Source organism: Zea mays, chromosome 9 (genome assembly GCF_902167145.1).
Source record: "Zea mays cultivar B73 chromosome 9, Zm-B73-REFERENCE-NAM-5.0, whole genome shotgun sequence".
Lineage (NCBI taxonomy): Eukaryota > Viridiplantae > Streptophyta > Magnoliopsida > Poales > Poaceae > Zea > Zea mays.
In genome coordinates, this window is record NC_050104.1 from 119918228 (window position 1) to 119931249 (window position 13022).

The 13022-nt window shown below is 57.2% G+C and overlaps 1 protein-coding gene across 8 annotated transcripts in view; it reads left to right on the forward strand.

The window, feature by feature from the left end:
• Window positions 1-13022, forward strand: part of LOC103638919 (protein ARABIDILLO 1) — a 52081-nt gene that overhangs the window by 19141 nt on the left and 19918 nt on the right. For 5 of the 8 annotated variants that reach the window (XR_004852737.1, XM_008661709.4, XM_008661707.4 and 2 more), the window contains 2 exons: window positions 7604-7825; window positions 8004-8088. Coding sequence is in view for 5 of the 8 variants with exons in the window: in XM_008661709.4 (XP_008659931.1) it covers window positions 7604-7825; window positions 8004-8088 (307 nt within the window). In the remaining 3 variants the exon portion in view is untranslated. Of the gene's footprint in view, window positions 1-7603; window positions 7826-8003; window positions 8089-9170; window positions 9208-13022 lie in introns of those variants that run through there. The other 3 variants (XM_020546327.3, XR_559105.4, XM_008661712.4) reach the window with 3 other exon arrangements.

Here is a 13022-nt window from a genome sequence, read left to right on the forward strand (position 1 = left end):
GAAGAGCAGTTTTGGATAATTGATCTTGCTTCCTTATTTCCCAGTCTATTACACGGCATATATAGCCTCTGGTTCAACCAATCTCTCCTATGATTAAGGCATATGAAAAGGAAACTAATCTTAACCAATCTCTCCTATTATTAAGGCATATGAAAAGGAAACTAATCTTAACCAATCCCTCCTATGATTAAGGCATGCAAAAGGGAAACTAATCCTTATCTTTCTAAACTTAGCCACTGATTGTGGCGCCTGCCTTGGCTGCGCGATCTGCAGCCCTCCTGGCGTCACGACGGCGCCTGTAAGTGCGGCCGTACATGACATCTCTCCCCCCCTCGAAGATCAGCTCGTCCTCGAGCTGAAAATGGGGAAATTTGTCGCGGAAGTCGGCGACATCTTCCCATGTAGCATCAGTAGTGGCCTGCCCTTTCCAGCGGATGAGCACCTGCTGAATACCCCTGGCCAACCTGTACCGAACAGCCTGCTCCGGTTCTGGGATCACCGCCCCATTGTGAGTGGGTAGAAGAGGAGGTGGTGTAGCTGGTGGGGCGCCGACGAACTTCTTGATAAGGCCGACGTGGAAGAAATCGTGCAACTTGGCACGCGGAGGTAGCGCTAGGCGAACTGCCACCGGATTGATGAGCTCTGTGACTTGATACGGCCCGACGAAGCGCGGCTTCAGCTTGCCCTTGGGCGCGTGGGGAAGGGAGGAGGCTGCCCGATGACGCAGGCGCAACAGCACCCAGTCGCCCACGGTATAGGAGACCGGTCGGTGCAGGCGGTCGTAGAACTTCTTCTGGACGGCCTGGGCTTGTTCCAGACGGTAGTGAACATCCGCTAGGAGCTCCTCGCGTTCAGCCATTGTCTTGGCCACCGCCGCCACCCGGGTATCGCCAGGCTCATAAGAGCGGATGGAGGATCCCTGCCGTAAACCACCTTGAAAGGAGTGTCCCTGAGTGATGATTGGTACGCCGTGTTGTAGACGTACTCCGCCCACGGTAGCCAACGTAGCCACTGACGGGGCCGGTCCCCAGTGAAGCACCGGAGGTACATGACGATGACTTTGTTGGCCGCCTCCGTCTGGCCATCGGACTGCGGGTGGAAGGCGGACGTCATGTGCAGCTTGGTGCCTGTGAGGCGCATTAACTCCTTCCAGAACGCCGAGGTGAACACGGAGTCCCGGTCCGATACCATGGACTGAGGAATCCCATGGAGGCGAACGATCTCGCCGAAGAACGCCTGGGCCACAGACTCAACACTGTAGGGGTGAGCCAGAGGAAGAAACTGAAAATATTTGCTGAACCTGTCGACCACGGTGAGGATCACTGATTTGCCCCCAACGCGGGGCAGCGCCTCGATGAAATCCAAGCCGATGTCGGACCACACGGCCTGGGGAACAGGCAGGGGCAGCAGCAGGCCCGCCGGGTGTAGGTGCTCATACTTGTTGCGCTGGCACGTAGCGCAGGCGCGGACGAAGTCTTGGACCACACGGCGCATGGCGGGGAAGAAGAAATCGCGGCGGAGGCGATGGAGAGTGCGCTGCACCCCTTCATGACCGTCGTCGTGCGTAGCGCCACCACTTCTAGCAGCAGCGGGGAGTCCGGTGGGATGTACAACCGGTCTGCGTATGCCACCATGCCGTCGAGCAGCGACCATGGTGCGCCCCTTGTGCCGGCCGCGAGTTCATCCCAGATGGCGACCAGGGCCGGATCCTGAAGTTGAGCCTGACGGAGACGGTCGACGAAGTCGAAGCGGGGCGCGGACAGCACCAAGACCGAGCCTTCCGTGTCGGTGTCGCGCTGAGACAGCGCATCAGCTACGGTGTTCGTGGCGCCTGACTTGTACTCCACCGAGAAGTCGAAGCCGAGGAGCTTGCCCACCCAATGGTGCTGCGGGATTGTCGAAAGGCACTGGTCGAGGAGGAACTTGAGGCTGTAGTGGTCGGTGCGGACGAGGAACGCGTGCCCCCACAGGTACGGCCGCCAGTGTCGCACGGCGTGCACCAGCCCGATGAGCTCCCGCTCATAAGGTGCCAGCGCGCGGTGACGGGGGGCGACTGGCCCGCTGAAGTAGGCGATCGGATGATGTTCTTGCAGTAAGACCGCCCCGAAGCCGTGTGTGGATGCGTCACACTCGACGATGAAGGCCTTGGTGAAGTCCGGCAGCGCCAAAACCGGAGCCGAGGTCACGGCCATCTTGAGGTCCTGGAAGGCTGCCTGGGCCTCGTCGCTCCAGGAGAAGCCCTCATTCTTCATCAGCGCGGTGAGGGGTGCTGCAATCTTGCCGTAGTCGTGGACGAACTTGCGGTAGTACCCGGCGAGGCCCAAAAAACCCACGCACCGCGCGCGCCGACCGAGGTGTCGGCCAGTCGTGAATGACCTGCACCTTGGCCGGGTCCATGGCCACACCGTGGGCGGAGATGACGTGGCCTAGGTACGCCACCGATGGGGACCCAAAAATGCACTTGGATCGCTTGACGAAGAGGACATGGCGGAGAAGTTCGTCGAGGACGGCGCGGATGTGGCGCAAGTGATCTGCCCAGGTCTTGCTATAAATCAAAATGTCATCAAAAAAGACAAGAACGAACCGACGGAGGAATGGCCGGAGCACGTCGTTCATGAGCGCCTGGAAGGTTGCCGGTGCGTTGCATAATCCGAACGACATCACCAGGAACTCGTAGAAGCCGTCGTGGGTGCGGAACGCCGACTTGTGCACGTCAGCCGGCCGCATCCGGACTTGGTGATAACCGGAGCGAAGGTCCAGCTTCGTGAAGAACTGCGCACCATGCAGCTTGTCAAGGAGCTCGTCGACGATGGGGATGGGGAAGGCATCTTTGACGGTGAGGGCATTAAGGGCGCGATATTCCACGCAAAACCGCCAGGCCCCGTCCTGCTTCTTGACCAGCAGAACCGGTGAGGAGAACGCCGAGTCGCTGCGGCGTACGATGCCTTGGGCCAACATGGCGGCGCATTGCCGCTCCAACTCATCCTTGTGTGCCGCCGGGTAGCGGTACGACCGGACCGCCACAGGTCTAGAGCCTGACTTGAGGACGATGGCGTGGTCCCGAGCTCGCTGCGGGGGCAGACCCGCCGGCTCAGCAAACACCCCGTCGAAGGAGTGCAAGAGCTCCTCAAGGAGGGCGCTCGGTGTCGTGGTAGCGGCGAGCAGGGGTGGCTGGCGGTCGGCGACGTCTGACCAGGAGACCTGGCGGCCTTGGTGCAGGAAGGAGACGGAGCGGTCGATGAAGTCCCACACCATGCGACCAAGGGTGACCATCCATTGAGTCCCCAGGACGAGGTCGTACCCTGCGAGCGGCATGACGAAGAGGTCGATGAAGAATGGCTCGCCCTCGATGATGACCTGGGCGCGGCGAATGACTCCTGGGCAGGTGACGCGTTCACCGTTGGCCACAGTGGCTGTGAGGTGCGGCCGCGGCTGGATCGGCAGGCCGGTGCGGCGGGCGGCATCCTCCCCGATGAAGTTATGCGTGGAGCCGGTGTCCAGGAGCGCGAGGAGGGTGGTGGCGCCTAGGGTGGCCCGCACCTGCATGGAATTGCAGATAGGCATGCCAGTGACTGCCCTGAGGGAGAAGACAGGGGCGCCGTCCTGCGGGTCGTCCCCTGCGGGTTCCTCGGCAGCGGCCGTGAGCTCGACGCCATGGAGGTAGAAGATGCGGCGGCAGACACGGTTGTGGCCGCGGGTGTACGGCTCATTGCAGTTGAAGCAGAGGCCGAGGCGGCGCCGTTCCGCCTGTTCCTCCGGTGACAGTCGCTTCAAGGGCGGACCCTCTGGTCGCGACTGGGGCGCGCCCGCTGGTGGTGCAGGGAGGGCGAGCAGCGGCTGCTTGGGCGCCGGCGCTGGGGGAAGAGCGCGAGGGGCTCCCCTGGCGGCCGGTGGCGGTCCCCGTGCCAACTCCAGCTGCTCGGCCTGACGGGCGAGACTCATGGCCCCATCAAGTGTCTCCGGGTTGTGGATGCGAACGACGTGGCTCAACGGGGGAAGAAGACCGCCTGTGTAGAGTTGGACGCGCTGGCCCTCCGTGAGGCGACCCGCGCGCGGCAGTAGGGCCTGGAACCGGTTGGAGTGTTCCTCCACGGTCCCGGTGCGGCGACACTCCGCCAACTCGAACAGGGGCGCTGAGCGGAGTGGTGGCCCGAAGCGAAGATTGAGGAGGTCCTTGAACCGCCCCCAGGATGGTGTGCCCTCGTCGTCCTGCAGCTGGATGAACCACAGCTGCGCGACGTCCTCCAGATTATAAGAGGCCATCCACACGCGTTCCTCCGCCATGGTGCGCTGTTGGCGAAAATAGGATTCACATTTGTTGATGAAGAGCATCGGGTCGGTGGTGCCATCGAACCGGGGAAAGTCGAGCTTCTGGAACCTGGGGGGCCGATCCACACGAGGGGGATCCTCGCGCTCGCCGCCGCCGTCGGTGGACGACGAGGACGACTTGTCCTTCATGGTGGCTTTCACGACAGCCAACTCGGTCTGGAAAGACTGCATCAGCTCCATGAGGTCCTTGATGGTGGGCTCAGCCATGGTGATGGAGTGGTCGGTGGAGGCAGTGGGCGTGGAAGGGGATGGTGGAGGGCAAGAGCGGGTGGGTGAGGATCGACGTGACGCTGATACCAGGTTGTCAAGCGCCTCGACGCCCAACGTCGCTGGACCGCGGCTACGCAGTTCGTAGTCGCGCTCCAGACCTTCACCGTGAGGGGTTCCTCACCGGTGGCTTGAGAGAGGCAAGGGAGAAGAGCAGTTTTGGATAATTGATCTTGCTTCCTTATTTCCCAGTCTATTACACGGCATATATAGCCTCTGGTTCAACCAATCTCTCCTATGATTAAGGCATATGAAAAGGAAACTAATCTTAACCAATCTCTCTTATTATTAAGGCATATGAAAAGGAAACTAATCTTAACCAATCCCTCCTATGATTAAGGCATGCAAAAGGAAAACTAATCCTTATCTTTCTAAACTTAGCCACTGATTGTGGCGCCTGCCTTGGCTGCGCGATCTGCAGCCCTCCTGGCGTCACGACGGCGCCTGTAAGTGCGGCCGTACATGACATCTCTCCCCCCCTCGAAGATCAGCTCGTCCTCGAGCTGAAAATGGGGAAATTTGTCGCGGAAGTCGGCGACATCTTCCCATGTAGCATCAGTAGTGGCCTGCCCTTTCCAGCGGATGAGCACCTGCTGAATACCCCTGGCCAACCTGTACCGAACAGCCTGCTCCGGTTCTGGGATCACCGCCCCATTGTGAGTGGGTAGAAGAGGAGGTGGTGTAGCTGGTGGGGCGCCGACGAACTTCTTAAGAAGGCCGACGTGGAAGACATCGTGCAACTTGGCACGCGGAGGTAGCGCTAGGCGAACTGCCACCGGATTGATGAGCTCTGTGACTTGATACGGCCCGACGAAGCGCGGCTTCAGCTTGCCCTTGGGCGCGTGGGGAAGGGAGGAGGCTGCCCGATGACGCAGGCGCAACAGCACCTAGTCGCCCACGGTATAGGAGACCGGTCGGTGCAGGCGGTCGTAGAACTTCTTCTGGACGGCCTGGGCTTGTTCAAGACGGTAGTGAACATCCGCTAGGAGCTCCTCGCGTTCAGCCATTGTCTTGGCCACCGCCGCCACCCGGGTATCGCCAGGCTCATAAGAGCGGATGGAGGATCCCTGCCGTAAACCACCTTGAAAGGAGTGTCCCTGAGTGATGATTGGTACGCCGTGTTGTAGACGTACTCCGCCCACGGTAGCCAACGTAGCCACTGACGGGGCCGGTCCCCAGTGAAGCACCGGAGGTACATGACGATGACTTTGTTGGCCGCCTCCGTCTGGCCATCGGACTGCGGGTGGAAGGCGGACGTCATGTGCAGCTTGGTGCCTGTGAGGCGCATTAACTCCTTCCAGAACGCCGAGGTGAACACGGAGTCCCGGTCCGATACCATGGACTGAGGAATCCCATGGAGGCGAACGATCTCGCCGAAGAACGCCTGGGCCACAGACTCAGCACTGTAGGGGTGAGCCAGAGGAAGAAAATGACAATATTTGCTGAACCTGTCGACCACGGTGAGGATCACTGATTTGCCCCCAACGCGGGGCAGCGCCTCGATGAAATCCAAGCCGATGTCGGACCACACGGCCTGGGGAACAGGCAGGGGCAGCAGCAGGCCCGCCGGGTGTAGGTGCTCATACTTGTTGCGCTGGCACGTAGCGCAGGCGCGGACGAAGTCTTGGACCACACGGCGCATGGCGGGGAAGAAGAAATCGCGGCGGAGGCGATGGAGAGTGCGCTGCACCCCTTCATGACCGTCGTCGTGCGTAGCGGCCACCACTTCTAGCAGCAGCGGGGAGTCCGGTGGGATGTACAGCCGGTCTGCGTATGCCACCATGCCGTCGAGCAGCGACCATGGTGCGCCCCTTGTGCCGGCCGCGAGTTCATCCCAGATGGCGACCAGGGCCGGATCCTGAAGTTGAGCCTGACGGAGACGGTCGACGAAGTCGAAGCGGGGCGCGGACAGCACCAAGACCGAGCCAACTCGGTCTGGAAAGACTGCATCAGCTCCATGAGGTCCTTGATGGTGGGCTCAGCCATGGTGATGGAGTGGTCGGTGGAGGCAGTGGGCGTGGAAGGGGATGGTGGAGGGCAAGAGCGGGTGGGTGAGGATCGACGTGACGCTGATACCAGGTTGTCAAGCGCCTCGACGCCCAACGTCGCTGGACCGCGGCTACGCAGTTCGTAGTCGCGCTCCAGACCTTCACCGTGAGGGGTTCCTCACCGGTGGCTTGAGAGAGGCAAGGGAGAAGAGCAGTTTTGGATAATTGATCTTGCTTCCTTATTTCCCAGTCTATTACACGACATATATAGCCTCTGGTTCAACCAATCTCTCCTATGATTAAGGCATATGAAAAGGAAACTAATCTTAACCAATCTCTCCTATTATTAAGGCATATGAAAAGGAAACTAATCTTAACCAATCCCTCCTATGATTAAGGCATGCAAAAGGGAAACTAATCCTTATCTTTCTAAACTTAGCCACTGATTGTGGCGCCTGCCTTGGCTGCGCGATCTGCAGCCCTCCTGGCGTCACGACGGCGCCTGTAAGTGCGGCCGTACATGACAGTACCTCATTGCCTACTCTACCACTGTATATAATTTCAAGTTCAAATTCATCATATGTTAAGAGATAATTTCACTTTTTTGTATCTCGGAAACTTGGTTTGCACTTGATACGTTTTTTTTTCGAACACGCAGGAGAGCTGCGTATCATTGTATTAAGAAGAAGGGTCTAAAAATTAGACCAATTACAAACACAACAGAGAAAGAAATATAAAGAAAAAGAAAAAGAAAAAGGAGAAGAAAGAAAAGAAAATGAACAAACTGAGTCATTCTATGAATGTCCAGTCATTCCATGTTTTAGATTCAGTCATTCATGATAATTACTGATATAAATAGTATTTTGTTATGGTCGTTATAGTTATCATGATCAGTCATTCTATCTTTTAGTTTAGTTATTCATAAGAATTAATGAGAATGAGATAAGCGGTTATTTTGTTTTGGTCATTGTATATATATGATCATCAGATGTCTAAATCTGAAACTTTTGAACTGACAGAATGGATGAAGTTGCTTTGGTTGGAGCATCCTCAGCTAGCAGTTCCAAGAGTGTTAATATTGAAGGAGCTAGAAGAATAGCATTTAAGCATATAGAGACCTTTGTGCTCACTTTCTCAGATCCACAAATGTTCTCTACGGCTGCTGCCTCCTCAGCCCCGGCAGCGCTGTCTCATGTTGCTGAAGCAGTGTTTATACAGGAAGCTGGACACCTGAGATGCAGGTTTGACTCTACATTTAGTTTTTGAGGCTTTATGAAATTCTTACTCAGAGCATATGAAGAATTGAAGATCCTTTTGGAGGATTCATATTTGTTGCATGCATCTTATTTTCATCTTTTGTCTTTGTCATGATATGTAGTTAGAGCAACATAGTACTAATATGGTGCTTACTTTCGTCAGTCGCTCTGAGATTGGTAGATTTGTTGTCATGCTTCGGAATCCTTCACCAATTCTTCGTGCTTGTGCTGCCTTTGCCCTTCTTCAGGTTTGTTTCCTTTATCCCTTCTCAACTGATAATGCTGTTTATCTTGTAGCTCTATCTAGAGGCATTATTGTTTGAGACATGGGCCATACTGTCCATTACAAGAGCAGTTCTGGCTGCTTTGTTGACAGTGATATTGTTATCTCTTTCTTTCATATGTCTCAGCATCTTGTATAGTACTATAAAACACATGAGTTTGTAACTAAGCTAAACTTAAATTGGGGTAGTGGATATAAAGCACTTAACTGACCATCCTGAATCTGCAATTCGAAATAGGTCATTAGACCCAAATATGCCTGTACTTCATTCATGTATTTAACACATCATCATCAACAATAATAATAACAAAGCATTTTAGTCTTAAGCAAGTTAAGGTAAGCTGTGACGGAACCTCCCAAGTAATTAGGCCCACCTACAGTTGTCCTTGTCCAACAGACATCAGACACCCTGTAGATGTTCCTAAGTCACTTGACAAGTTCGGTATCTTTCCTTACCTTACCAGGAACGTTTCACCCGTCTTGCAGACATTACAGAACATCGGAGATATAGAAGTGCGGAAGCAATTACATAAACTTACATTTATTTTAAAAGCAAGCTTAAGTTATTTTATTACAGACCAGAACTAAAAGCGAGTGCAGAGTAGTAATATTATACAAACCAAGGGAGGCACAAACTCCTCCCGATAAGTTTTAAGCAAAAGATCCTATGTGGAGGACCAAGTCCTCCCGCACTTTAGTCTTGTTTTTCTTCATTTGGTACCACCTTGGAGCAAAAGCAACAAAAATTTGTCGCTTCCTCACCTAAAAACAACAAAGGGATAAACCCTGAGTATGGAATTACTCAGCAAGTCTTACCCGACTAAGGAAAAGACTCTCAAGAGTATGCCGGATAAATAGGAGTCAAGGAGAGGCTTTAGCAAAAATCAACTTATATTTTTGCAGAAGTAGCTTACTAAAGTGAGTCCTTACTTTCAATCTTTTAACGCCATATTAAGTATTAATAGACTCTATTTGCATCTAGTCTAATTTCAACATCTCATCAATACAACATCATTTTTATCCATAGTGTTCACATCCTGACTTTAGGTTGCAGGGAAGTGACCAAGTCTTCATAACCGCGAAGGTACGGCGATCCGAATCGATTATACCCAGCTGAGGATCTCCAATCACACGACATATGTAGCACTTAACCCTTGCATATGTCAACCCGCCACCGGGGTTCTTAAGACCAGATCAGGTTCACGCAAACCGAGAGCACACATACACCACCGTCCAGCCTCTTGCCACGGAGGGTACACGCCACTCTCGCCACCGCTCCACGCCTTAGTCTGCCCGAGGCAAGGCTTACCCATGACGAGGCATGTGACCAGTTAAAGGGTCCTCGGTCAGCACGCCTACATACGCATTAATCCTTAACCAACTTGGGTAGAACATCACCTGTTCCTAACCCAAGTCTCAATTTAAGTATTTCCATCCTTAGGATTGTGTCTGTTCCTTAGGATGAAAGAGCATCACAGGGAACTTTTGCAGTAAGATCCCATTATTGCTCCAAATGAAAATATTCTTGCAGGTAGAAGCCATCCTCTCCCGGGTTAGACTGAGGACAACCTCTATCCACAAGATCTAAGCAAGGCTAAGCATTTTTGTAAATCATAATTTTGATACTTCACAGAAGTATCCATAAAGGTATGGATATCAAGGAAAGCAATGCATCAAAGGGTTTCAAGCAATTCCTATGAACCTAATGCACATTTCACTAGACTTAAAGTGTGCGAAAAGTATTTAAAAATGTTAGACTACCCGTCTAGGGTTTGTGTTATTCCCCTTGTAATGACCGTTATACCCCCTGTGTAATGGGCCTGGCCCAGTTACTCACTCTATTAATATCACTCCCAACCCCTGTTTAGGGTATGGGTTCCTATTCCAACATGGTATCAGAGCGCTAGGTTTAGGTTTAGGTTTTTTTTCAGCCGTCAGTCCCAAACGACCGGCCTCCTCCCCGCCGCCGGCTCCAGCCACCGTCTCCTCTCCCTCCCACCTCCGGCCGCCAGCCTCCCTCCCCGGCGCGCCGCCCTCCCGTTTCCCGTCGCGCCCAGAGCCCTCCCGTACCCGCGCATCCGTCGCACTCCCGCGACGCCGTGCGCTTGGCCGCGCCTGCGCCAGGCCGCCCGCCGCCTGCGCTCGCGCGCCCGCCTGCTCCAGGCCGCCCGCTGCCTCCGGAGCCGCGCTCCCGTAGCCGCCGCTCGTCGCCGACTGCCGCCGAGGACCCGACGCCCGCGCGCCGAGCTCTGCACCCCGCCCGGTCCGTACACCCGCCCCTGCTCATCCGGCCGCACGCCCCGGCGCCCTGCCGAGCCGCCCGTTCAGGGCCGCGCAGCCCCGACGCCCAGCGGCCCGCGACCGAGCAGCGCCACCGCTCCTGCCCCGACGCCGCCCCTCGCCTCTCCGACCGGACCAGGCCGCAGCCGCCAGGCCGACCGTGCCTGGCCCTGCAGCACCCGACACCTGTACGTCTCCGGCCATCGACGCCCCCTGGAAGCCAGCAGAGCCGCGTCCCACCCCGTCCAGCGGAGCCCCTGCTGCGGCGCCCTCCCGTCGTCGCCCCGATGGACACGTCCACCGCCGCCACCACTGCGGCTATGTTGGCTGCCATGGACACCACCGCTGCCACCACCAGCCCTGGCATGCACCTCCCCATCGCCCTTGCTGCGATCAGCGGCGGCCTCGCCCATGGAGGGCCCCCCTATCTCGCCGGCCTCGGGCCGCTCCATGCCGCTCCCCCGCCATACATGAGCCTCACCCCACCCGCCGCTCTCGTGACTGTGCGTGTTCTCCTCCACAACGGCCAACTCATCCGGGGCATGTTCGTGTCCTTCGATCCAGTCTGGAACCCTATCCTTCGGGACTGCGTCGAGGTCCACCCTCAGGGGGGCCGTCACGTGCCTGGCCCGCTTGTCTTCCCACGTGCTGCGATCGCCTCCCTAGCGGTTGAGCCCGTGTCATCTCCCTCCCTTCCTTGTGCCTCTATCGGGGCACCTCCTTTGGCCCTCTCCGCTCACACCGTACCTTCGCCACCACCACCTCCCCGAACCACCACCGATTGGGTGGTTGACTCCGGGGCCTCCTTTCACACTACCCCCACCACTAGTTCGTTACTCCACTCCCATCCACCCCACCCCTCACATCCTACCTCCATCGTCGTCGGCAACGGTTCCACCCTCCCGGTCACCTCAGTAGGTACATCGGTTCTTCCAGGACCATTCTGCCTTAACGACGTCCTTGTTGCTCCCGGACTGACTCATCCCCTCCTCTCGGTTCGTCGCTTCACTAGTGACAACCAGTGCTCTATGGAGTTCGACCCCTGGGGCCTCACCATACGCCACCTTCCCACACATGCTGTGCTCGCTCGCTGTGACAGCTCCGGCCCCTCTACTCTCTTCACTTGCCCTCCACTCCCCACACCAGAGTAGCCTCCTCTCCTGTACTTACTACTACCACCCCATCACATGCCCTTGCTACTACCACCATCTCCTCCGCCATTTGGCACCGTCGCCTCGGGCACCCTGGACCCGACGTCATGTCCCAGCTTTCTGGCCACTCCGACATATCATATACTCGGGGCCCTTCTGAGCGCCTCTGTCATGCCTGTCAGCTCGGCCGTCACTCCCGTCTTCCTTTTTCCACTTCCACGTCCAGGGCTGTTCAGGCCTTTGATCTTGTCCACTGTGATCTCTGGACATCTCCTGTCCTTAGCCTCTCCGGCTACAAGTACTACCTGGTCATTCTGGATGACTACTCCCATTTCCTTTGGACTTTCCCCCTTCGGCTGAAGTCCGACACGTTTACCACCCTCACTCACTTCTTCACCTGGGTATCCACTCAGTTCCGGCGCCCGGTCCGTGCCCTGCAGTGCGACAATGGCCGCGAGTTCGACAACAACGCCTCCCGCTCTTTCTTCCTCACTCGCGGTGTCCAGTTGCGTCTCTCGTGTCCCTACACCTCTGCTCAGAACGGCCGGGCCGAGCGCATGATTCGCACCACCACCAACATGATCCGCTGCCTCCTCTTTCAGGCGTCTCTCCCTGCCACCTACTGGGCAGAGGCCCTTCATACCGCCACGCATCTCCTCAACCGTCTTCCCTCGAAGGCGGTGAGCCACCCTACCCCTCACTTCACCCTGTACGGCACAGCCCCTTCCTACCACCACCTGCGCGTGTTCGGCTGTGCCTGCTACCCTAACACTTCCGCTACCGCTCCACATAAGCTTTCTCCTCGCTCCACCCGCTGTCTATTCCTTGGCTACTCCCCTGACCACAAGGGGTACCGGTGTCTGGACCTCACCTCCCACCGCATCATCATCTCTCGTCATGTCATCTTTGACGAAGATGTGTTTCCCCTTGCTGGCTCCACCCCACCCACCGATCTTGACTCCCTCCTCGAGTCCGATCCGATTCCTCCCCCACCTTCGGCTCCCCGTCTTGCGCCGTTACCTGCTTCTCGTGCGGCCCCCACGACCTCTTCCGCGACACGCGCGGCCCCGCCGACCCCGCCTGCGCCACGCGCGGCCCCGTCGACCCCGCCTGCACCACGCGCGGCCCCGTCGGTCCTGCCTGCGCCACGCGCGGCCCCGTCGACCCCGCCTGCGCCACGCGCGGCCCCGTCGATCCTGCCTGCGCCACGCGCGGCCCCGTCGACCCCGCCTGCGCCACGCGCGGCCCCGTCGACCTCGCCTGCACCACGCGCGGCCCCGTCGACTCCGGCTCGATTCGCCAACCCCGCCCTCGTCTACCATCGCCGCGGCCACGCCACTACCTCGGCGCCCCCCGCCTCGGGCCCGTCGACGAGCGCGGCCCGATTCACCGACCCCGCCGTCGTCTATCACCGCCGTGAGCCGGCCCCACCAGTCGCTCCCGACGTTCCGGCGGCTCACTCCGAGTC